We start from the raw sequence: 23740 nt of genomic DNA, 5'->3' as shown, positions 1-23740 counted from the left end.
AAATTGCAGCAATGGCAGTTGATTTTGAGAAGTCCTTTGATGTGGCAAGGGGACCTGTGAGGACTTCTCCTCGATCTAGTGCGATATGCAGCCGGTGAAACAATGTAGGTTTTGTCACAAGCACACCACTAAAATGTCCGCCAGAATTTTCACACCTGCTTTACTGGGTGATATAGGCCTACAAGAGGAACAATCGGCTGCTGAATTGCCCTTTGGCAATACTGTTATAAAGACCATTGTACTGGGTAGTTTACTGCTTAAATTCTTCGATAATTCCAACCAGAATCCATTGTGCCCTGGGGACTTGCTTGATTGGGATAAGGCTATGACATTCAACACCTCCTCCTCCGACGATTCCGCATCTAGACTCTGCTGAGGGCGAGACCTTGGGTAACTGGATCTAGTCTCTGGAGGTCCATGGGCATCCCCGGAGCGGTTTGGCTCCAGAAACCTGTATAATATAATCTGCAAAGGCTCTGCATCTCGTGGCTTCCGCCTACAGCCTTATCCCAACCCCAATGCATGTATTTAGCTAGGAGACCTTCCATGACTTTACAGCCAGGTGAGCATTTTATCTGTCTTGTCACTTGTTTCGTATACTCGTGCCATTGAAGTCAAATGGGCCTGCTGGGTGTTCTCTGAAGCGCGGTGCAGTAAGTGTCTCTAGTTTGCATCAGTGGTCTTTGTGTACTTTGGTGATCTATCCGAAATGAACGTACTTTCCAGTTGGGTCAGGTCTAGCTGAAGTAGCTTCTGTAGCCTCTCCCTCTCCCTTTCTCTTGCCAATGTAGGGATAACCTCCCCTCAGAGCACTGCTTTATATCCTTCCCACAGCGTCATGGGGTTCAAGACAGAATGTGCATTTATCTAAAAATATTAAGTCGGTTAATATCGTCATGTAATCTGGAAACCCCAGGTTATGAGTTCCAGCGCCACATGGGGCAGGTAGCCGCTCGCAGCTGTGAAGGTACAGGAGCATCAGGGATAGATCTGAAATGCCACAAGGGAGATATTGCATGGTGGAAACTCTTATTAAAAAAAGAATTTAAAAAATCAATACGAATTGGGGACAAGTGGTTCCCCCCAATGGAACTAAAACTTCGGTTTATGGAGGTATAGCATACACCTTACATCAACTAGGTCAGTAGCTTGCAGAAAATCATGTAGCTTAGATACGGCCTATTCCCGGTCACTGAGTGAGCGCATCTATTAAAGGAATGGTCCATAGTGGCATTAAAGTTGCTTCCCACCAACCACTGATCTGCTGTATGCCTGACTAACCGCTCTTGGATTTCCAGCAAGAAGTCCAGTTTGGCACAGATTTCCCCCGAAACAACCCAGTGATCGACAGATATCTACCTCTAACATCCCCCATAAAATGTTGAAGCTCAAACGACATGTTTTCTAGATATGATCAAATCTCCCTACCCCCCAAAAGCCTCCCACAAATCCTGCATGTAACACCCTCTCATAATTAGATGTACAGAAGAATATGCAATTATTTCCAGCCAAATGCATCTCCTGGAGGAATGCAACTGAAGGTTTATGCCTGTTAAGGAATTGTAGCTTTGTGCCTTTCTTGTATCACAGGGACCATTTATGTTCCATGAAAGACACACGAGACGCGTTTCCTCAGCGGTACCCATGGGGAGACCAAGTGGAATAAGTGAGGAGTCTGTATTGCATAAATGGTGCACTACGTAGGCCAGTGCAAGTATTAAAACAGATCCCTGGTTGCAGAACAATCCTGCTAAATATCCCAACTCCCCCCAACCCCATACAACCATGGAATTTGGTGCATCTGCCACTCTAACTGAACCAAGCAACTGACCTAAATAATCAGGGTATCTGCGCTAGCGAAGGGGCTAGGTGCATTCGCAACACCACTGCACCCACACCAATCATATGACCCCCCCCCCCCCCAAACCACTGGGGATCACTTCTTCATATTCATAACACCATATGAGTCTCGAAGAGCGCTACACCCACTCAGTGGATGGCCCCTCTGCGCTTTCGGGGAGGCCAACCACCTGGACATTACTGCAGTGAATCCTTCCCTCTGCATCCTCCACTCTTTCCTCTGTAGTTTGGTGTGCCGTATTGTATCATCTCCGACAGCTGTCTTTTGAGAATAAAGCGTATCTTCTACATCAGAGACTCTTGTTTCCACTTCATTCATGCTAGCTGACATCTTGTGCAGGTCTTGAGTAAGGAGGCTCGCATCAATACCAAGGGAGTTGATCTGTCCCTCCATAGATCTAGAGTTTGTGATCACTTGCATGGGGGAGGTATCTGCGACAGTGTAGTGAAATACTCTATCTTGCTCTGATGGCAGGATTTGTGGGGCTGCTTTGAGAAGTGTGCAGCCGTAGAGCTGCCACCAGATGGTGAGTTACACCAGGTGTGTGGCATGGAGCACTGAGTAGTGTCTGTGTGGCACCCTGCTCTGGGAGCTTTAGAAGGATATTAATAACATTGCCACCGAGGTCCGAGATGAGCATACCGTGGGGAGGGTGGATGGCGGCGGAAGGAATCTGGTGGCCCATGAGGGCAAGCTGTCTGGGAACTCTCACAAGGTCTCAGGGATATGACTTTCAACCTAGGTTTCAATGTAAATGACCAAATGCACCCCCCAGATCAAATATTTGACAAATTACGAATTTGCACTGTCAATCGTTGACATGTGCTATAGCTATGAAGCCTCCCAAAATAGCCTTTTTCATTTTGAAATGGGAACTACAGGAAGCAGGGAATAGCAGACTTACATTTTTGTAGAGAGTGTACATTCAAGATACTTTGTGTTTTAGACTGGTTGAGAGCATGGCTGTGTGCCAAAACCGGTTGTCGATTTAATGAGAACTATTAGTGCACTAATGGCTGAGCTATCTCTAGGTTTGTGCAATTCAGTGTTTGGGTATCTTAGACCAAGCAGTGTGCTACCTTTATGGGAGTCTTCCTGGATTTCGCTGCAATAGTCTGTTTTTTGTCTTGTTGACTGACAGTTGCGTGCACCTGCTCCAGGACCGCCTTGCTTCACAACAATTCATGCAATTGGAAGCTCACTTTTACTGGTACTGTTTGATGGACCTATAGATTTGGCCACATGTTTTCTTGTTTTGTAAATCTTAAACACTTTGTAAATATGGGCACCTTGGTTGGCCATGGAGCGCCTCTTGAACTCTGTCCTTTGGTAACAGCCAGCTCTATTTGGTCTCTTTATTAGTAGACCATGTGTGACATGAATATCGCTGCTCAGTAACACACAGTACTCTTGACCATGTGTGGCACCGGAAGTTTCCTGATAATGCCTTATTTTCTCCCTTTGTGCTTGGCAGAGCTCTGGCAAGACATCCGAGCCGTCCCTTCCTGTAGAGGATTCCATGGATCTCTACAACGCTTCTCCTGAGCCCAAGCACACTTACCTGGGTGTGGAGGGATCCCAGTTTCAGTTCTCCTTGGAAGATGATACGCAAAGTCAATTACTGGATGCAGATGGGTATGTGTCCGTCACTTGAGGTAGCATGTTTAGTTAGTCATGTATCTTTACCCAATTGCCTCTCTAGTTTCCACCTTTGAACATGAAACATTACGTATTTTCCAATCCAATATTCGAACAATGGCTGATTTAAAAAAAATCTGTTTTTATATACATCCTACCAAAAGGTTAGTGTGCTTTTTATTCCGAGCCAGTCCAGATTGATCTCAACCACTGCCAATTGAAAGTTTGAACAGTCACTTTGATGTTTGGACTTCATTCCTGTTATGCTGCACCCCTGTTTCAACTTTGTTTCAGCTGCATTGGAGCAGGCACTTTGTGTAGTCTGTTACACTGTCTCCCTGGCTTTTGACCATAGGTGTTCCTGTCCACTTGAGTCTCAATGTAAGAAGCTGGACAGGGCCGCTTAATATTAGAGCCATGCTTGCTTTTCCACTTACCTATGTGTGCATGTGACTACATCAAGTAGTCTTCTCGATGCACACCGTCAACCATGCTAGAAAGCGCAAAGAGGTGCAATAGCAACCCTGGGATACCGCCGTAATTATAAAGTTCTGTATTTCCTTCCATTAATGTAATCCGGTTGCAGGAGAATTAGCCAGTTGAATAGAAAGCCTATGGTAGAGCTCCCAAGGCAACCTGCATGTGAGGTGGTGTTCAATTAGTACACATCCATGCCATGTGAATAGTTGAACCATGTATGCTACAGATTATTTTCATTCAATTAACAAAAACCTTTTTCACCCCTCAAGGTTCTTGAATGTCGGACATAACCGGAACAAGTTTCATTCCTCAAAACAGCGTCTCATAGTTGATAGTATGGATGAGAACGCCATGGATGCCAACATGGGAGAATTGTTAGACCTGTGCAGCGGCCAGTTTAAGTGCACCCAGGTGGAGAGTACTCTAAACCCCTACAACAAAGACAAGAAGGACATGGACGAACTGCTCAACTTGTGTTCAGGGAAATTTGTCTCTCAAGGTATGAGCACAAATGTCTTACACTCTGTATTTTCGAGCTCAGACGAGGTGGTGCATACACATGTTTATGCATGTGCAGAATGTTGGCGGATCTTTATTACAAGTTTCATAGGCTAGTACTTTCAGTTTCCTTTTGTAAGGAAAACATGGCATCAACAATAGACTGACACAAGTGATCACAGTTAAGGGGTGTTTATTAAACTGGATATGAATGTTGGAAAAACGCCTAATCTAAACCTAAAACTAAGATGGGCGCAAGCTGCGACCATCAAATTTAAAATAAGGCAGTCCTAGTAGCATCTTGTCAAAGTAAATGGGCATAGACTAAAAAATACTATTGTCAGACGTTATAACTAAATGCAAAAACACTGTGGGATAAGGTTCACTAGAAAGAAATAAGTGTTCACAAATGGTAAATCAGGATGCGGTAGCCGGCTATCTCCCTTCCCCACGTTTTGAGCACGGGACAAGGTGGGCCTCCTAAGCACAGCACACTCTCAAGCTTTCCCAGCACAAGACGACAGTTCCAACTCCTATTAGTGGTTCGCCTTCCCAACGTGCTTGTATCGGTGTACCGAGTGTTCGGGGTGGCGAATGTCTCGCACCACATCTAATCTTAAGCCATGGTATGCATCAAATTTCTCCAGCATAGGGTCTGGCTTGGATTCACATGCTCAAGAATATTCCCCGTCATCAGGCTGGGAATCCTCAGTGAAGAAAAAATCAGTTGCGTTTCTGAACGGTCTTTCTACTAATAACCAATCGCTGGTCTCTGGGTCATAGTGCCCCCAGCCAATGACTGGCCTCTACCTAAGTCCCTCCTCTGGCAGACATCTTCAGATTTTTACCGCACGTTCAAGTGTTGGGAGTCCTCGTGCTTTAGCTCTCGAGCTTTTACTGCGTGTTGCGTTTTTTCGCAGAGTTTACTCTTATATTTTCGGTCAATTCGAGCCTCAAGCTCCACTGATTCTTCTTCCGATCAACAGGGACCGTTTCAGAATTTTCTATGCCCCTAAAGGGCAGATTTCCGTCGAATTACATTTCTTGGAGGATTCTGGAAGACCTTTGAGGCCTACCCAGATTCGAACATGTCCCAGGACAAAGGAGATTCGACACCTACTGGATCCAAACTGCTCAGGAACTGCCCAGGATGTGGACTACAGAATGTATTTGTTTGGGAGAATTCTCTGTTAAGGCTAATTTCCCAAACCTAGTGAGTCCCCCAGCAGCTTTGCTGGATTTTTGGGGTTTATTTTTTTTTCTCCTGCTCAGAGTGAGACTCTTTTTCTTCCACTCTTCGGCATGATTTGAGAATGTCCTTTGACTTTGTAATGTGTTTTATGGGTTATGGGGGGTCTCTTACTCCATAGGGCTTCATGTGTTTTTGGGATGTTACACAGCACCCTCAGTGCAGTAACACAGGGGTGTCATAGTGACCCCCAAACATAGACTGACTACTGTCTCCCAGGGCATGTAAAGTCACCATTGGCTTTATTAGTCCAAATTTGTGAACAGAACCAGTACAAACCAGCATATTGTGGAAGTACTGGAAGGGGTTAATTAGATGACCCCTGGGTCTGTTTTCACGGGGGCACTGTGCAGTCCCCCCTTGTCGAGTTTCTGGCTGGTGGCAGTGGTTACCATGCAAAATATTCTTTAAGAATATTTACTATGGGATTTTCCCATTCATTTTAAACGCACCACTTTTTGGTGCAATGTTAAAGATACCGCCGGGTTATTTATTTAATATTTATTCCCTGGTTGGGTCTTTTTGCCAGGACTCTGTTTTAAAATGGCGTTTGTGTTCACCTCTAACTCCAAACCCAAGTCGAACCCTTTGTTCCACTTTTGGCGGGCTTCTGCACAGAAACCTCCAAAAGTGGTGCCACTCTGTCTGGGTATACAGGATGTGTGGGAGGGGGGGGTTTAGGCACCCTGGACTGAGTTGCCTTGGCAACTCAAGTCACACTCTTGTGTGATTAGCCGCCCGGCTCACCACTTTGCATGTTTGACACCTATGACTGGTGAATGTAAAAGCATGGCTTTGGGGACTAGAACTTCATAAGTCGCCACAGGACCTAAAGAATCCGAAGAGGCAGAAGCTGAGCCGACCTGCAACGACGACGCCACCAGTGGAGCCCTGCTTAACCGTCTCACCACTTCCCAACGACAGGGAAGATCTTCCTCCAGGAGAGTCTTCTTCCCCTGAACTGGTAGGGTCAAACAGTTCGCCTTCTTTTTTTCGACTCCGGTATCGTCCCGTGGTCGAATCGCCTGTGCCAAGCACCCCGACGGCCGGATAGCCACGCTTCAACACTACCGCGAATAAAAGGGTTGTACCTTTTAATCTGGAAACTCTGCGGCTGGTTTCTTCCCTGGCAGTGCAACAACCTCCAGCTTTCCTACACATCGAGATCTTCTCTTGCCCTGAACGAAGCACCGACTTGCATCCGCTGCCAGGAACAACTGCCCCCGCTGGAGCTTTCTCACCATTTCAGGTACTGTGTCCTGCCTGGTCTCCCTTGCAACAGACTGTTCAAGGTGTCCCGTAAATCCTTGACGCTCTATCCTGGGGTGACCTGGGACCTGCTAACTTTTTCTGAACTGATAGAACTCTTTTCGAACTATCTGCAAAGACTTTTAAAGTACAATTCAACTGTTTGATCTTGGACACATTCTTGCTCTACAGTAGATTCTGCCTTTCTTGCCTTGCTGGGGTTTCTTTTAAAAGTGTTGATATTCGTGTGTTTCCTAATTCTGCCTCTTCCCTCCCTTTTTATTAACTTATTGGAGTGCCATCTTGGGTTAAGCGCTCACCTCTGTCTGCAAATAAGTGGTCTTTTAACTACGACTTGTTCAATAAGTAATCAGGGGGGTGTATATATTTCTTGTGACTGTGTTTGGAACTTGCTTGCCATATTAGTGTGAGTGTATTTTACAAGTGTTTTTAAATAATTATATACTTTTATACCAAAGCTCTGGTCAGTGTTTGCTTGTGCTACTGTATTTCTGTACCTAATTTGTATACTCTATATACTGTCTTCTTCTTCTTGAGAGAAGTCTGACTGCTCAGCCACAGCTACCATGTAAATCTGGGTGGTACAGACTGCTACCAATTGGGTTTACTGGCAACTCCTGTAGTCCTAAGCCTTTTACAGTGGTCCCTAAGGGAACTGCACAGGTTTCTGCCTAACAGTCTTCAAGGAAGATGAGCACTCCTGGTGCCTCTACTGCCTTCACACCGACAAGTCACATGTGGAGGAGGACTGTACGTTATGTAAGAACATGTCTGTCTGGACAATGAAGGACCGTCGTGTTCGGCTCACCAACTGGCTGGGGAGGGGACGAACCCAGCAATAGGTGAGAAGAAGTCTGAGAGGTCTTCTAAGACCTTTGAAGGCGCTCCGATGACGGGGGCCCAACAAAAGGCAAAGCACTGCGTATCCGCGGGCACCGGGAGCGCCGTTGGTTTGTGCTTTTCGGCTGCCGGGCAGGGCGCAATGTCACCAATGCCATCAACCACAAGCCAACGCCCTGGCTTGGGGAAAAGGAAGTCTGAATACCTGGCTAAGCTTCGGGAGAAGTCCCGGTCAATCCCGACGGAGAAAGCCAGGGGGGGGGGCGAGGTGGCAACCCCCCCCTAAGGTGAAGGCCTCAGACGCGCCCAAAGTCGTGAAGGCCCTGATTCACCCGGCGAATGCCTCGATTGAAGGAGTCGTGGTGGCCCTGGCGAAGCCTGTGGAGGCTACCCCAGTGGAGACGACTTCCGGGCCTAGAGTTTCCCTGCCACCCCAGAGGCAATCATCTTTCCCGCCTATCGAGAAGACCCCTGTGAAACCCTGGGACGAGAAAGAGGGGGGGGGGCACGTTAGCCATGACGGACACAGTTACCACCTCCGAGGATGAGCTGGCTGGCGTCAAAAAGATCCTGGACAAAAAGTTTGAGGAAGTCGGGTCCTACGGGAGGGATCCCGACCAGGCAGAGCAACGGTGGGGCCGACTAGGAGCAGCGGGCTGCGGAGGAAACTGAGGACCCCGCGCCCCAGCTGTCGCTCCTGTCGCAAACGATGCCTATGCCACAGGACAATTCAGGAGCAATCCTGATGCCTTTGCAGACCCTGTGTACGGAGATGAGGACAAGGTTGCCCTTACCCCCAACGGACGATCCAGTGCCGCCTGGACCGTCGGGGAGCCCACCGAACAAGCGGAGGGGAATCCATCCTCCCCCCTCCCATCCATCCTACACCTCCATCCCCTCCACCGACGGATGAGACTGGAACGGGAACACTGACGGGGACGGACGACGAGGGTGGTGGCGACGGGACGGATCTCCCAGCAACCCCTGCCTGGATCTCCCCGATGAAATTGGCTTATTTCACGCCAGGATCGCCAGGGCATCAGAGCTGTTCCAGCTATGCCCCAAAGAGCAGAAGGGTTTCCTCTACCAACGACGGGAGGCCAAGAGGAAGACCGTCCTCTCAGTCCCATTACTGGACGACATCTGAGACGAAGGACTGTCGATGCTGAACCCGTCCACGTCTCCTGCGAAGAGGGACCGGTACGAGAAGTAGTACCAGGTCCCAGACTCCGTCCCTATGTGCCTCAGAGCACAGCCGTCCCGGATGCGGTGGTCTCCGCGGCGGCCAAAAAGAAATCGGTGGGGGCAACGGCATCAACTTCCACTTCCCCACCGGACGGCGAGGGGAAGAAGCTGGACGCCATGGGACGGGTCATCTCGTCGGCAGCAACGACAATCAAAGTGGCCAACGCCCTCGCGATCGTGGCACGCTACGACAGGGAGCTGTGGTTCAAGACCGCTCCCCTCCTGGACTTCCTCCCAGAAGACAAGAGGGCGGAAGCCCTTTAAATCTTGCCGCAAGGCGAGGTGGCTTTGGACCACGCCATCACGGTGGCCAAAGACATTGCTGATGGGCATCAACCTTTGCCTTCGCTGATTTCAGTCAGGACCTGGAGACAAGGGTACTGGACATGCCCTTCGACGGGAACACCCTGTTCGACAAGGCAGTGGACGAGTCACTGAAGGCCATCAAGGCGGACACCGAGAGGGCCTGGGCCTTGGGTTCTCTCCATCAACGGCTGTCCTTTTGGACCTCCGGAGGCAAGTCTCAAGGTGCCTCCAAAGGATTTGGCAGCAGTTTTGCGTCGTACCGCCAGGCGGCCCGCTCCTCGTCGCAGGAGGCCTAGAGAGGCTGCAGCAAGGCCAGAGGACACAGTAGTCACCAAGGAGGCTAAGGTGTTAAGGCCTCGGCGAAGCAAGACTGAACCGCCCGTGATGTCGGGGCCCTCCCCCCCCCCGAGCACCCCGGTGGGAGGTCAGCTGGAAAATTTTGTCAGCGTGTGGGAGTCCATCTCCACCGACCGTTGGGTGCCTGATGCCCTGGCCCACGGGCACACTCTGGATTTCCAAAGAAAGTGTCTCCGTCTACCACCCATGGCCAGGAAGGAAAAACATGTGCCACAGCTGCTTCTAGAGGTACGAGCAATGCTGAAATAAGGCGCTATGGAACTCGGCCCGAAGAGGCTCCGGGACTCTGGAGTATACTCGGGGGTACTTTCTCGTCCGAAAGAAGACTGGCGGCCCATCGTAGACCTTCGCCGCCTCAACAAGTGCATAAAATCTCTGAAGTTTCGGATGGTCACCCTTCAGCACGTGATGGGACAGCTGGAGGAGGGCGACTTCCTATCGTTGCTGGACTTGGAGGATGCCTACTTCCACATCCCCATACACACATGACATCGAAAGTTCCTACGATTTGTGGTCCAAGGGCGACAATACCAGTTTAGTTGAAGTCGGCGCCGAGGGTCTTCAAGTGCCTGGCACTGCAGCTGTGCCTGCAGGGAAGTCCACGTATACCCCCTACCTGGACGATTGACTCATCCGAGCAAGGTCATGAGAACTCGCCGTCGATCACACAGCGAAGACTGTCCAACTGCTCACGAATCTGGGATTCTCGATCAACTTCGCGAAATCCCAGTTAGTACCTTCGCAAGACCCCCTGTTCCTGGGAGCCAGACTCGACACAGTGGCGATGTTGTGGCTTCTCTGTTGGAGGAAAGGATGAGGCCATCCTGGGCAAGGTACAATGGCTGTTGACCATGGAAGTGGCCAGGGTGAGGTCCATAAAGTCCCTACTCGGCATGTCATCGTGCATCTACCTTGTGCGTCTATGCAGGTTGCGGATGTGGCCACTGCAGGAGTTCCTTGACGGCCGTTGGATGCAAGCGGCGGGCAGCTTCGAAGACCAGATCTCCCTCAACGAGAGGTTCCGTCAAGCAATCCGGTGGTGGGGTGCCCACGCGCACCTCGCGACGGGCATGGAGTTCCAGACCCCAGCGCATCAGGAGACGGTGACGATGGACGCTTCCCTGGATGGGGAGCACACACCGGAGATCTCCACGCAAGAGGCCTTTGGCTCTGGTAGGAGAGGCCCTGCACATCAACGTCCTGGAGCTCCGAGCCGTGTTCTGGGCCCTAAGGTCTTTCCTCCCGTCCCTCAAGGGCAAAGTGGTACGGATCTTCACCGACAACACCACCACGATGTTATACATCCGGAAGCAGGGGGCACCAGATCCCCAGCCCTATCCAAGGAAGCACAGGATCTGTGGCACTGGGCTGTCGCCCAAGGGATGTTCCTGGTACCTTTTCATCTGGCAGGAGTGAAAAACACTGTCGCCGACTCACTCATCAGGGAGCTGCGCTCTTGCCACGAGTGGGAGCTTTGGCAGGATCAAGTGGATCTCCTATTTCGACGATGTGGCAGTCCCCAGATCGACCAGTTCGCGACGGCGATGAACACCAAGTGCCGGAGGTTCGCCGGCAGGTTTCCCCAGCCGGGGAGCATGGGTGATGCATTTGCCTTCCCCTGGGACTGCCTGTTCCTATACGCGTTCTTGCCGTTGCTTCTGTGACTCGTCAATCAACTCAGATGGTCCCGGTGCAGGATGATCCTCGTCGCACCAGCATGGCCGAGGCAGATCTGGTTCCTGGACTTTCTAGACTTGTCAGCGTTCCCCCCCCAAGTCAAACTGCTGACGGACGCAGATCTTTTCTCCAGGGAAGGAGGCGCCATCCTACATCACGAACCGGGATCGCTGAACCTGCAGGCCTGGCTCCTGCAGCACTAGAGTTCAGAAGCTACGATATCCCGGCAGACTGCAAGGAGGTACTTGCAAAGGCCAGGGCATCCTCGACTCTTAAATGCTATGGACATAAGAGTGGAAGAGGTTCTCTGTCTGGTGCCATGCACAGAAGATCAAACTTCTACGGATTGCGGCCCCTGAAGTGCTGCCGTACTTGCTGTTGCTGGCCAAGGCGGAGCTGACGCATGCCTCCATCAAGATCCACCTGGCGGCTATCTCCCGCTACACCAGAACTCTGGGGCGGTCGTCGCCATGGTCTCACCGCCTGGTGAAGGAGTTCATGAAAGGACTGTTCAGCTCGTTCCCACTGGGAAGGCCCCGGTGTGGGAGCTCAACGTGGTGCTGACCAGGCTCATGAGTCCCCCCATTCGAGCCCTAACACTTGGCACTGCTGAAGTTCCTATCGTGGAAGACCGCGTTTCTTGTGGCCATCACCTCCGCACGACGAGTGGGAGAGATCAGGCCCTCTCCTGTAAACCTCCATACCTGACATTCCACGAGACGAGGGTAGTGCTGAGGACGCACCCCTCCTTCATGCCCAAGGTGCTGTCGGACTTCCATCTCAACGAGCCCTTGGTGTTGCCTGTATTCTTCCTGTCTCCTTCGTCGCCTGCTGAGAGGACTTTGCACTCGCTGGACGTGGCTAGAGTGCTGAAGTTCTACGTGGCCCGCACGAAGAGTCTTCGGAAGACATCACAGCTGTTTGTGAATTTTGGTCCTGTGAACTAAGGGAAGGCCCTCTCGAAGGCTTCCATTTCCAGATGGCTCTCCGGCTGTATCATGCACTGTCACCGGTTGGCAAACCAACCATTGCCTGGCCGTCGGAGCCCATTCAACCAGAGCGATGGCTGCTGCCACGGCGTTCCTGTCTGGTGTGCCACTGCTGGACATCTGCAGGGATGGTACGTGGAGGTCGACACACCTTCACGGGATTCTACTGCGTCGACCGGGATTCCAGGGAGGAGTCCAGAGTCAGCCAGGCAGTGCTGCGCAACCTGTTCGCTTAAAGGTGAGTCTGGTGAGGAGGTAAGAGATGCTTAATGTTGAGTTGTTGAAATGCTTAATGTTGAGCCTTGCCACCTCCCGTGGTTGTACATGTGGTTACTGCTATGTATTCTTGTATTCATGCGCATGTGAATCCATGCCAGACCCCATGCTGGAGAAGGAACAAGTTATTTAACTGTAACTGTTGTTCTCCAGCATGGGTCTGGATTCACATACAAACCCTCCCTCCAACCCCTCTGTGGCTCTTCTCTTGGTCCTACTGCCACTTTATGTGCTACCAAATCTGAAGATGCCAGAGGAGGTGCTTAGGTAGAGGGCAGTCATTGGTTGGGGGCAGTATGACCCAGAGACCAGTGATTGGCCATTAGTAGAAAGACAGTTCAGAAACTAAACAAACATATTTTTTTCTTTACTGAGGATTCTCAGCCTGACGACAGGGAATATTCATGAGCATGTGAATCCATGCCAGACCCATGCTGGAGAACAACAGTTACAGGTAAGTAGCTTGTGCCTTAGTAGGCGCGCTTGCCTTCTCCTGTCACTACGCAATGTGAGCCTTTTGCTTACTGCTATTGTTTCTTTAGCACTGTTAACCTTGCATAGGCTTTGTTTTACCCCTGGCTTCAATAGTTGGAACATCACAGTACTGCATATTGTGCTTTGAGAGCTGCTACTATTCACAAGGCTGTTATTATAACCTGTATCATTTGTTGATATGAAAACCACAGCTGTTACTGCTGACATTCTCACATTTATGTTTTCATTCAAATCTGGGAAGGGGTTATGGTCAAGATTAGCTGGTGTAGGGTACATCGAAATAGAACTGGGGACACTGGGTGGCATTGCAGTTACATTTAAGAGAGATGCAGTAACATTTGAGAGCATTTTTGTTTCATTCAAATCTAGTCTTGTAATGTTGAAGGGTGTATTCCCATTCCCGGTACATTTAAACCCCTCCCCCCTTCTTTTAGGTGGCCAGCCCAGATAAATGATGTACCCAATAAATACCTAAAACAAACCTACATATTGTGAACAGAATGGCTGTAAAGTGGAGGCCACAGTCCTAGTTGTAGGCCATAGTAACACTAATTCCACTTCTACTGATATTTACATTTGGAGAATCTTAGTGGTGCCTGCTCCATCATCGCTGCACCTGCGGAAATTGGTAAAAACAGGGAGGGTGGCAGATGTGGATGGGAGAAGACTAGCAAGAGAGGGAGAGAGATGGAGTTTGTTTCTGTAGCTCGTGCTCGGTCAGGACTGGCATGCCGAAATCCGCAGGAGCTGATGCTGAGCCCACAGACCCTCACAAGGAGTTCCCTGCTCAACTCTATTGAATACAGCTGAGATGAAAACCCTAAGAAAGGGAAAGGGGTAGTGGATAAAACGATAAACGAGAAATTGCACTCTCAACCTCTTGTCGTCCTCGGAATCTGTAGTAAAAAACAAATGTACCTGGTTATAAATATACTGTGTGACTAATAACTTTTGGGGAATGTTACTACAATGTAAAACTATTACCTGCTGAGCCTCTGCTTATAGCCTAGAGGCTGGATTATTCACATAAATTGGTTTTCTAATGACTCATCAGGAGTTTTCAGTTTAGTCCGTTCTAGAAATAATGAGTTCTATAGTCTGATTTAACACTCAATCTTAACATGAACAGATTCATTTCTGTAATTTTGCTCCACAACCTGACTGAGATTATGGAGTAGACTCCTTTAACTTTAATTTAAGAAGAACATGAACCCATGGGCCTTTTACTTCCTACACCAGTTGAAAAGGCACCAGTCTTCAGCTTTATTTATTCAGGCAATCTGCAGAGGCAATCTGTAGATTGGCTAGTTCACCTCTCCTGTGTAAATGCACATGTAATGTTTCTTTTACTCCCAAGAGGAATGAAGACATCAAAAGCATTTAAAACGTGAGTCTCCTTCAAGAGCTGCTGTCCTCTTTCTACTTTTATTCTCTTAATAGTTCCAAAACCATTGCTGAGCCCCTTCAGGAAGTTCCTTGCCACCATCGTTGCATCAGCAAGGCAAACAAACGTACGCTAAAAGAATTAGTAGTTATTTTCACACTGTTGGTAATCCCGCTGCAGTGTGAGGTTCAGGGTACTGGGCTGATTTCTGTTGTTCAGGTGGTGGTTGGGTCAAGTGCAATATAGTACTTCCTTGACTTCATGCTAGACAGCTGATTTCATCCCAATCCAAGATGCTGGACTTCCTGCTCAGTAACAATTGGCTACCGTCTACTTCAGGCTATTGTGATGCAGTTTTAAACCTCTGTAGAGGTTCTAAACTGCCTTTCATTCAGGAACAGCAGGGACATGGTTCCAACGCTTCAGGACTCCAGAGAAACCACAGTAACCAGAGAAAGGAAAGCACATCTTTCAGTTGGCTAGCTACAGGATGTGTCAGATCAACCACATATAAGTGACAAGTGAAAGAAATATTGTTATGGAAATGTTTTTAAATTAAAGTGACTGTTTGCTAGCTGTATGTACTGGATGAACTTGTTGCCAAAGTTTTAAGTCCTTACCAAGTCATTGAAAAAGAAATTCAGCACGTAATTTGGTATTTGTAAATAAGTTTGAAATCTATGGATTAGATGCGCGCGAACTTCAGCTTTTAAGGCGTATGTAGAAACAGCGCACAAGCAGCCAAGAAGGGAAGAGTTTCGTTCCCATTGTGCATTGTGTATTTCCTGCTTCCAAGAAAGAAAAGCACCTTGCAGAGGTGTCAGTGCGTCGGTACACGTTGAGACAGCGCGGGGCGGGTCTCTTCAGAGAAGTGGCGTAGCGTATTACTCGATAAGCGTGTGAGAGGAAATCGGCTGAGGTGTCAGCTGCGCTGTGAAAGTTGAATGCGCGAGGTAGGTGAAGCACTGAATGTGCAGGGAAGATGAAGCACCTTGGTCTTAAGTGGAGGTCATCTTGGCAGCGTGCCAGTTCTAAGGTACACGCGCGAGTAGTCCGATTCTTGACGGTGTGAGCGTGTTTGAGCAGCGTAATCAGCTTCATGTAAGCAAAGGAATTCGGGCTAATTCTCACTCAGGAGGTGTGACTGAAGCACTAGAAGAAGCAGTTTGGGCAGCAAGTGGAGGCAACTAGTGTTTTAAGGATTCAAATGGGAAACCTAGGTGTTGAGTCTACTTATCTGTGTTATTTATGTAGGCATGTATTGAACAATGATTAACAGTGTAATATAGTTCTGAGTGTGGATCCAGACCAATCGCAATGTTCTGTTCATGTATTCAATTGTGTTCCATTTTAAGGCATGTGTATTCTTAGAGTGTTATTATTTATGGAGTTCTCTAGGGAGTTCTGAAATCTTCAGTTGGGTCCTGCCTTTCCCGGTTGTGCCTGCTGTCGCTTGAAATAGACTTGAATAAACAAGTCTTTAACTACTACATTGCCTCGAGTTCATTTTTTAACACTAGGCAAAAATAAAGTTAAAAAGACAGTATTCAGTTTAAAAAGCCAATACCCTGGGCAGAGCCGGCCTAAGGGTGGGGGGGGGGTGGAGGGGAGGGATGCAAGCGGAGCGACAGCCCGGGGCGCCACGCCACCCAGGGCGCAATATCCCCCAACCACGCCAGGTCGGCGGAGTCTTTCAAGGGCTCCCCCGAGCTGGTGTGGTGGCAGAAGGCGTGTCAGGCACCTCATTGTCATTAAATGAACCCGCGACAATGGGGTGTTAACGAGAGCGAGGGTGGGGGGGGGCGCCAATTCGCCCAAGGCGCTGCTGCCCTTAAGGCCGGCCCTGACCTTGGATGAGAAATGTACATAGTTAATGAAAACTAGATACTGCGTAGAACTCTGATTAGAGAGCAGAGAGAGATTCATCAAAAGAAGTGTAAATAAGTGAACTACAAGGAAGTATTCTCTCTGGGATGAGAAGAAGTAAATGTCTAAATGAACTCTTCAGCACAGCAAATTGGAGCTGATCACTAGTAGCAGGAAGATCAGACAAGAATTTTTGATCACCTAGAATGCCTCAAGGCTCAAAGCTGAGGTAGTCTGGTGATTGGTGAGTTAATCTTGAGGAGGGCACATGTAGATTCAGTGCAGGTGTCATTTATGAATGCTAATCAAGGTGTTATTTGCAGGTTTTCCAGTGTTCCAAAGCCTAAAGAGACCGTAGGGAACCTGACCTTTTTATTTTCTCCACTTCCCCCCAATCTGGTCAATCGAGCAGTTGTACACCTGACTGCTGGGAGGACTGGTTTGGAGGATTGGGTGGGCTATCGTCTGCTCCTGCGGGATTTCGGCGTTGGGACCTGAGATGCAGGCAGTAGATCACGCGCATTATTGAAATAGACCGCGCAACGAAAACATGAACGGAGCCGTGCTCATGAAGGAACCCGCTCTCCGTGCAGTCTGATACGGTCTTCGCGCGCGCCTCTCTCGCACTGAAAAAACGATGACCGCCTCGTGCACACGACGGGCTTAATCGCCAACGCGTTTTAACACACACTCATTAATATCGCAAACTCGTGCCCAACCTTATATGATATCACCACGTCATTAAAAAACACCCGCTTTTTAATTGAAATGGGCTCGCGCTGCTCAACTCTTGATAATAAACACTGTGCCTTGTCGCTACGCCAGAGGGACTGCTCCCTAGCGAAAGCGTTATGTACTTGTTGCAGTGAAAGTCAAGTCTAAACTGAATTAAATTATTACCTACTAAACAGTCTCACGCCATACAGCCACATAGTCTGCTTTCCTGAAATAGAGTGAAACGTCTTTTAATTAGCACGCTTTGCATCTTTCTTACTTCAAGTTATTTACATGAAAAACTTCTATTTACAGTAGTGTGAAACAGTCACTTGCTGAAGCATTCCTCTGTCTGCTCCTTTCTAGGGATAGATTCAGTTCTCCCTCACTTTAAAACTACAAATGTACAGTTATTTTGGCTCCTATAACTTCCTCTGATTTTGGAATTCAAAATGAAACGCTGCCACCTGCAGTCTTCTAAGAAGCGATTTCCACAGCTACTGCTGACTTCTTACTTCAGATGTCTTCTCTGGATAAGGCCTTAAATTAAGGAAAACTATAACATACAACCAGTCTCTGAGATTCTAGGGAATGAAAGGCAGTTGTAGAATCCTGCACACCAGCCAAGTACCTCGGCCATTGTCCTCCCAGCCAATCAAATAAGCCCAGCTTTCCTCCATCTTAACTTGGGAAACCTACAGTAGCTATTCCTAAAGAAACAGCCTCCAATCCTATGAACCAATACAGGCCCAACCCTGACACTCTAGCAGCAATGCATGTACTGTACTTATTTACACATGCACAAATATGGTCAGCATAGTGCTACTATTTTGAGGTAGTATTGTTGATGCTTTGGCACTGTTTGAACTATTCACCCAGAAACGTAGCTGCTCTTCTTATTGGGGGACTGGGGCGTTTGCATGCGTCGACCAGTCACTATTTTGTTGCAGGACAGGCGGTGGTCCTTACTGGGCTGTGTGCGCAAATGGAATAATGCTGGGGGAAGGCAATACACCCAATTCTTTTCTCAGGGTGTTGCATAGTTTGGAAAGTCTGCTTTTAAGGAGGATGTTTCTCTCCACCACCCAGTTTCTTGTGGGTGGTAAATGGAGCACATACGATGCTTAATCCCAAACAAAGTAGTCGCCTCTTTGAAGTGAAGAGTTCATTAAAGAAATGTCCCATTGTCTGGTCGTAGGACATCAAACACTCCCCAAAGGGGGAAAACCTCTCTAAAAAGACATTTTGCAGTACACTTGGTGTCTGGGTGGGCCCATGGGCCAGCCTCAATCCACTGGCAAAAATGGACACACCTCCACAATTGGATATTGTGCACCATTGCACTTTTCTCTCATGTCTGCATAGTCAATGTGTAGCTCAAGGAAGGGACCCACAGGGCGGGTTCTCACTGTCATTCCTGTGCTAACCACTTGACACGTACATTGGATCATCTTTGCCAGCTGTTCCTGTAAGTTTGGGATAAACCAATCTTCCTGAAGGTCTGCCTCAATGTGTTGCTTAGAGCTGTGAGATGTAAAATTGAACTGTTCAAACGCCCTGTCTTGTAATCTTACGGGCATCACTACTCTTCCTGTGGCCTGCTGCCTCCATAAGAGGTCTGTGGGTGATTGGAGGCACCCACGTTTAAGCCATGATATATGATGGGTTATTTAATGCGCTTAATACCCATAGGTTTCTAAGTGCGGACCCGGGGATCGAACCTGTGTTGCCCTGTCGTCTTGCTTCCAAGGCGAGCACGTTGCTGCTGAGCTATCCTCCCGAGAACATGAAAAGGGGATTGCCCCAAATGTGATACAGCCAATGAGGGGGTCTCAAATATGTGTTCACAAGGAAATACATAAGCTGTGAAAAATAAATTCAAAGAAAGCTACTAATTCTAATTGACTTGGTATCCAACAAATGGATATCCTAACCTGAAAATGCCCAGGGTAGCCAAGAAAAACATACAGCAAAGTAAGGTCACACCAAACACAACTTGTCAAACAATATATTTTCAGAATTTCTGCCTTTGACGAATTCCACCCACATTCATTTTGGGGATTATCATCATTTACTCTGCCCCGATGTAGGCGGTTTCTTTAAAGAGGCCCCACAGGTGGCCCGCCGAAACGTAACAGTGGTCTCTTCTTGCTGAAACTCATTTTTGTTTCCTACTACATCACCTTTGGTTGAGACCCTTACTTTCGCACCAGAATAATGTGAAATGTTTACGTAGGCAGACCTGTACTACCGCATTTATGTATTTCTGCATAATCGGCAGACCTATATTACCGCATTTATATATTTCTGCAAAATCAATTGAATTGATTAGTTCACTCTGACTTTTTTACCCAAAAAAAATTTCAACTTTTTGGTTTCCATCTTTATGGCGAATCAGGACATTCACCAAAGAAGTTGAATTTTGTTGTCTTCATGTACTTGTTTCAGGCATATTCATGTATTTGCTTAAAGCATAGCATTTCATGTATATGTTGCATCTTAATGGTAAACCAGGATATTCACAAAAGAAGTTGAATTCTGTTGCCTCTATGTATTTGTTGAAAATACATCCATCATGTATTTTTTTTATAAATCATAGGATTTTGTGTATTTGTTAAATGTATTTACCTTTGTGTAATAAAAAATTGTAATGTATTGTTTTCGACAAGTTGTGTTTGGTGTGACCTTACTTTGCTGTATGTTTTTCTTGGCTACCCTGGGCATTTTCAGGTTAGGATATCCATTAGTTGGATACCAAGTCAATTAGAATTAGTAGATTTCTTTGAATTTATTTTTCACAGCTTATGTATTTCCTTGTGAACACAGAGCTATCCTCCCGAGACAATAGATCCTGTTCCTCTGTGGGTGCCCTATGCTGTAGCTCGATAACTTGTGCTATAGGGAGGGTTGTGTATGCATCTGTGCGTTGCTTTGTATTGTATGTGGCCACAATATATTCTGCTGATGTTGGTACGCCACCTCCTTGGCTGCTGCATCAGCAGCTACATTCCCCGCTGAGATTGCATCTGTGTTGTGGGTGTGCACTACGCATTGGACGACCGCCACTACAGATGGCTCTGCGAGGGCAGAGATCAATGGGTTAAGTAAGGTTGCTTGTTGTACTGGTGAGCCATCTGCTCTTCTGGACCCCCTCCTTCTCCAGCGCGACAGACCTGCATGCACCATAGTGGTGACATATAGGCAGTGTCTGAATAGATAGCACCCTTTTGGGGCCCGCAGGGTAGCTGAGTGCGACGAGGTCTGCTGCTTGTGCGAAATAATGCCTGGGTAATCTTTTCATCACCAATGTTTCATATTCTCCCTCTTCTAGACGCACCACTGTTGCCCCAACATGTTTCTCCCTTATGTCCTGGTCAATGGATGCTGACCCATTAATGAAAAGTACTTTTCTTTCCAAGGGGCTGTCTTTAGCTTTGGGGATAGCATCACACGATGCGCAGTCAAGCTGTTGTATGTTCTCAGCTGTGCATGGCTCGGTGAGGAACGTGGCTGGATTTACTGTGCTGCACTACATGCATATGGGGGCTGGACAATATTTCATATGCTGATGCTCTTTGTGTAGTGAGTGTGGATTTGGAATGAACTAGTATCGCGAAGAGTGTGCTCAACGTATAGTGTTACTGAGCATCCCAAGACAGTTGTGGAACCTTAAACGGTGAAGCGAACTGTTACTACATGATAGAATAGTGTCCCTTTTGCCGCTTCATTCCATTCAAACTTCACTCCCTTCACCAGTCTAGTAATCGGAAATCTCGAATAAATCTGTGATATAAATGTGCAAAACCAATAAAGCTAGTTATCCTTTACAATAGTGGGTTGAGGCCAATCCTTCACTGCCTTTATCTTGGCCGAGTCCATTTCAAGTACCTCAGGAGATAGAACAGACCCCAAGATCTCTACACGATCCGTGTGAAACTGGCTTTTTTCGAGCTTAGCAAACACGATTTTTTTCACAACTTATTACCTTCTTGACATGCTCTTTTTGCTGATCTTGCTCCTTAGACAAAATCAATATATCATCGATGTAGACCACTAAGACATCTAAAAATCCACAAAGCACCTGCTTGATAAATTGAAACGCTGCCGGAGCATTACAAAAGCCAAAAGGCATGACTTAATATTCAAATAATCCTTAGCGAGTTCTAAACAGTCTTTCACTCGTCGCCTTCTCGAATTCTCACCAGATGGTAAGCCCAACTTTGCAAATATTTTGGCTCCCTGGATCCTATCCAGCATTACAGATCTCAATGGAAACGGAAAGCGATTCTTGATCATAATCCTATTTAAGGCTCGATAATCGATGCACGTCCTTAGTCTTATCCTTTTTAGGCACCAAAATAAGGATGAAGACGCTGGCAAGACTGAATGTCGAATGAAGCCTTTTGTGAGATTCTCCTCCAAGTAATCTTTCAAATGTTAATTTTCCTTCTCTATTGGACCATATATTCTACCACAAGGAATCGGTGCTCCATCTTCCAGGTCAATTTTGCAATCATATGGGTGATGCAGGGGTAATTCACTGGCTTCTTGTTTGCTGAACACATCCTGGAATTCCTAATAACTTTCTAGCAAGACTCCTGCAACTGCTCCTACAATATGTTCATTCAATATACCCGCTGCCAAACACCACCCTTGAACCTCAGAAACCTCTTCCTGTTCCCACTCCTTCACCTCCACTGTGCATTGCTCTCTCCAAAACTCTGACTTAAATTCCACTAGTCTTTTTCCCCAATCTATCATGGGATTGTGTAAAGTAAGCCATGGCATTCCAAGAATAATCTATAACTGTGGTGCATCTATTAGCTCAGTCTTCACTATGCCCTTCGCCAATCTTCATTACCAAGTGACTAGTCAGTTGTGTAATTAATCCTGATGTAAGTTGTGTGCCATCTACTGCTCTCACTTGTTTAGGAATTCCCTTTTAACCATGGGCACCCTATTCTACTAGCCAAAGTAAGATGCATAAAATTCCCAGTGGCTCCTGAGTCAATCACCCATGGACCTCCACATCTAAGCTTACCTTCCCAGATCAAGGATACATTAAGAGGGATATGCGGCACTGCAGTCTGAATGCTAATAGCCACCAGTTGACCTCTTCCAGCGAACAGCGGGAATCGCTTTGGAGTGCATGGACATCTACCTACGAAATGAGTACTGTCCCTGCAGTATAAACACAAATTCTCATTGTGCCTCCTGTCTTTCTCCTCCTTGGACAGAGGCAGCCTCACTAGACTATCACGCACAGGACGCCTTTACCTCTCTCACTACCTGATCTCATCTGCATTAGGGCACTCACTCCTACTGCAAATCCTGCCTTCAGAAAAATGTCTCCTCCTTTATGTAAATCTAACATTAGTTGTTTGAATAAGGAGATTAAATCTTCACTGGAGGTAAGTCTCTCTACTATTGTTGCCAATGCCTCTTTTAGTTCCTCACATAAAAAAGTGAAGCTTTTTTTTTTTTCTTTCCACCCTCAGGCTACCCACTCTCCAATACCAAGGCCCTGAACGGAGTGAAAGAAGCCACTAAAACTCTATTTCCCTGACATAATTCCAGTAACTCTCCATTTATCCAGCATTGGATCTTTCATAGATTCAGATGCTTGAATATTCCCCGTCGTCAGACCGGGAATCCTCGGTGATAAATGTAATAATAATATATTTTTTTTTTTTTTTTTTTTTTTTTTTTAATATACACACATTGCTACCTAGCAGTGCATGTACATAGCCAATTATGGCCTATGAGCCATTTCATTGTGTAGTCCCTCCACCTCACTTTGGTCCTTTATGGCCCCAGCCAATGAGGTGGCAGGGCTTAAGCTCCGCCCCCGGCAGCCATCTTCAGATTTTTTCACCGCAGTCTAACAGACACAGGGAATCCTCAAGCTCTCTGAGCTTTTTCAAATTCTTTCTACTTTTGTGTGGAATATATTTGGTAAATATATTCCATTTTGTTCCCCTTCTTAGGGGCTTTGTTTCCAATTAACCTTGGAGACAAAACTTGTTGTTTTCCTCTCAAAATCGTCGACTGAACTTCTCTTCAGAAATGGAGGCACCTCAGGCTGTCAGGAAGCCTTCCCTGTTCAGGGACTGCACGAGGTGCAAGAAGAAATTGGTTTACAACAAGGACCCCCATGAGCATTGCATTTATTGTCTGTACCCACATGACATTAAAAAATGCGAGATTTGTAGAACCTTTTCCACCAAGACCCTTCATGACAGGCATAGAAGACTACTTTCATACCTGGAATCCAGGGATCAATCTTCGGACGAAGAGTCTGTCAGAACAGCTCCTGTCCAACCCAGCACTCCATCTGAGAGACAAACTTCAAAGAGAAGGGCCTCTTCAGTGGAAAGGAGTTCCTCTCCCAAGTCCAAAAAGAGGAAGCTGGAATTGATACCCTTTCTGCCTCCAGTTGACCTATCAAGCCAGAAAAAGTCAGCAAAATCTGCCTCCAGAGGTAAGGAGGAGTTTGCAAAAAACGGGGGGCGGCAGTCGTCGGCGGGGAAACCGCCCACGAATGAAGGGAAAGGTAAAGGCCCGTCATCGCCATACCGTCGACGAAACCAGAATCG

The 23740-nt window shown here is 47.4% G+C and overlaps 1 protein-coding gene across 1 annotated transcript in view; it reads left to right on the top strand.

The window, feature by feature from the left end:
* Positions 1–23740, top strand: part of CLSPN (claspin) — a 503683-nt gene that overhangs the window by 293243 nt on the left and 186700 nt on the right. The window contains exons 14-15 of the mRNA XM_069622600.1: positions 3336–3496; positions 4249–4478. Coding sequence (XP_069478701.1) covers positions 3336–3496; positions 4249–4478 — 391 coding nt within the window. The remainder of the gene's footprint in view (positions 1–3335; positions 3497–4248; positions 4479–23740) is intronic.

This window comes from Ambystoma mexicanum, chromosome 11 (assembly GCF_040938575.1).
Source record: "Ambystoma mexicanum isolate Mex_15411 chromosome 11, UKY_AmexF1_1, whole genome shotgun sequence".
NCBI classification, from domain to species: domain Eukaryota; kingdom Metazoa; phylum Chordata; class Amphibia; order Caudata; family Ambystomatidae; genus Ambystoma; species Ambystoma mexicanum.
This window is presented reverse-complemented; position numbering and strand designations above follow the sequence as displayed.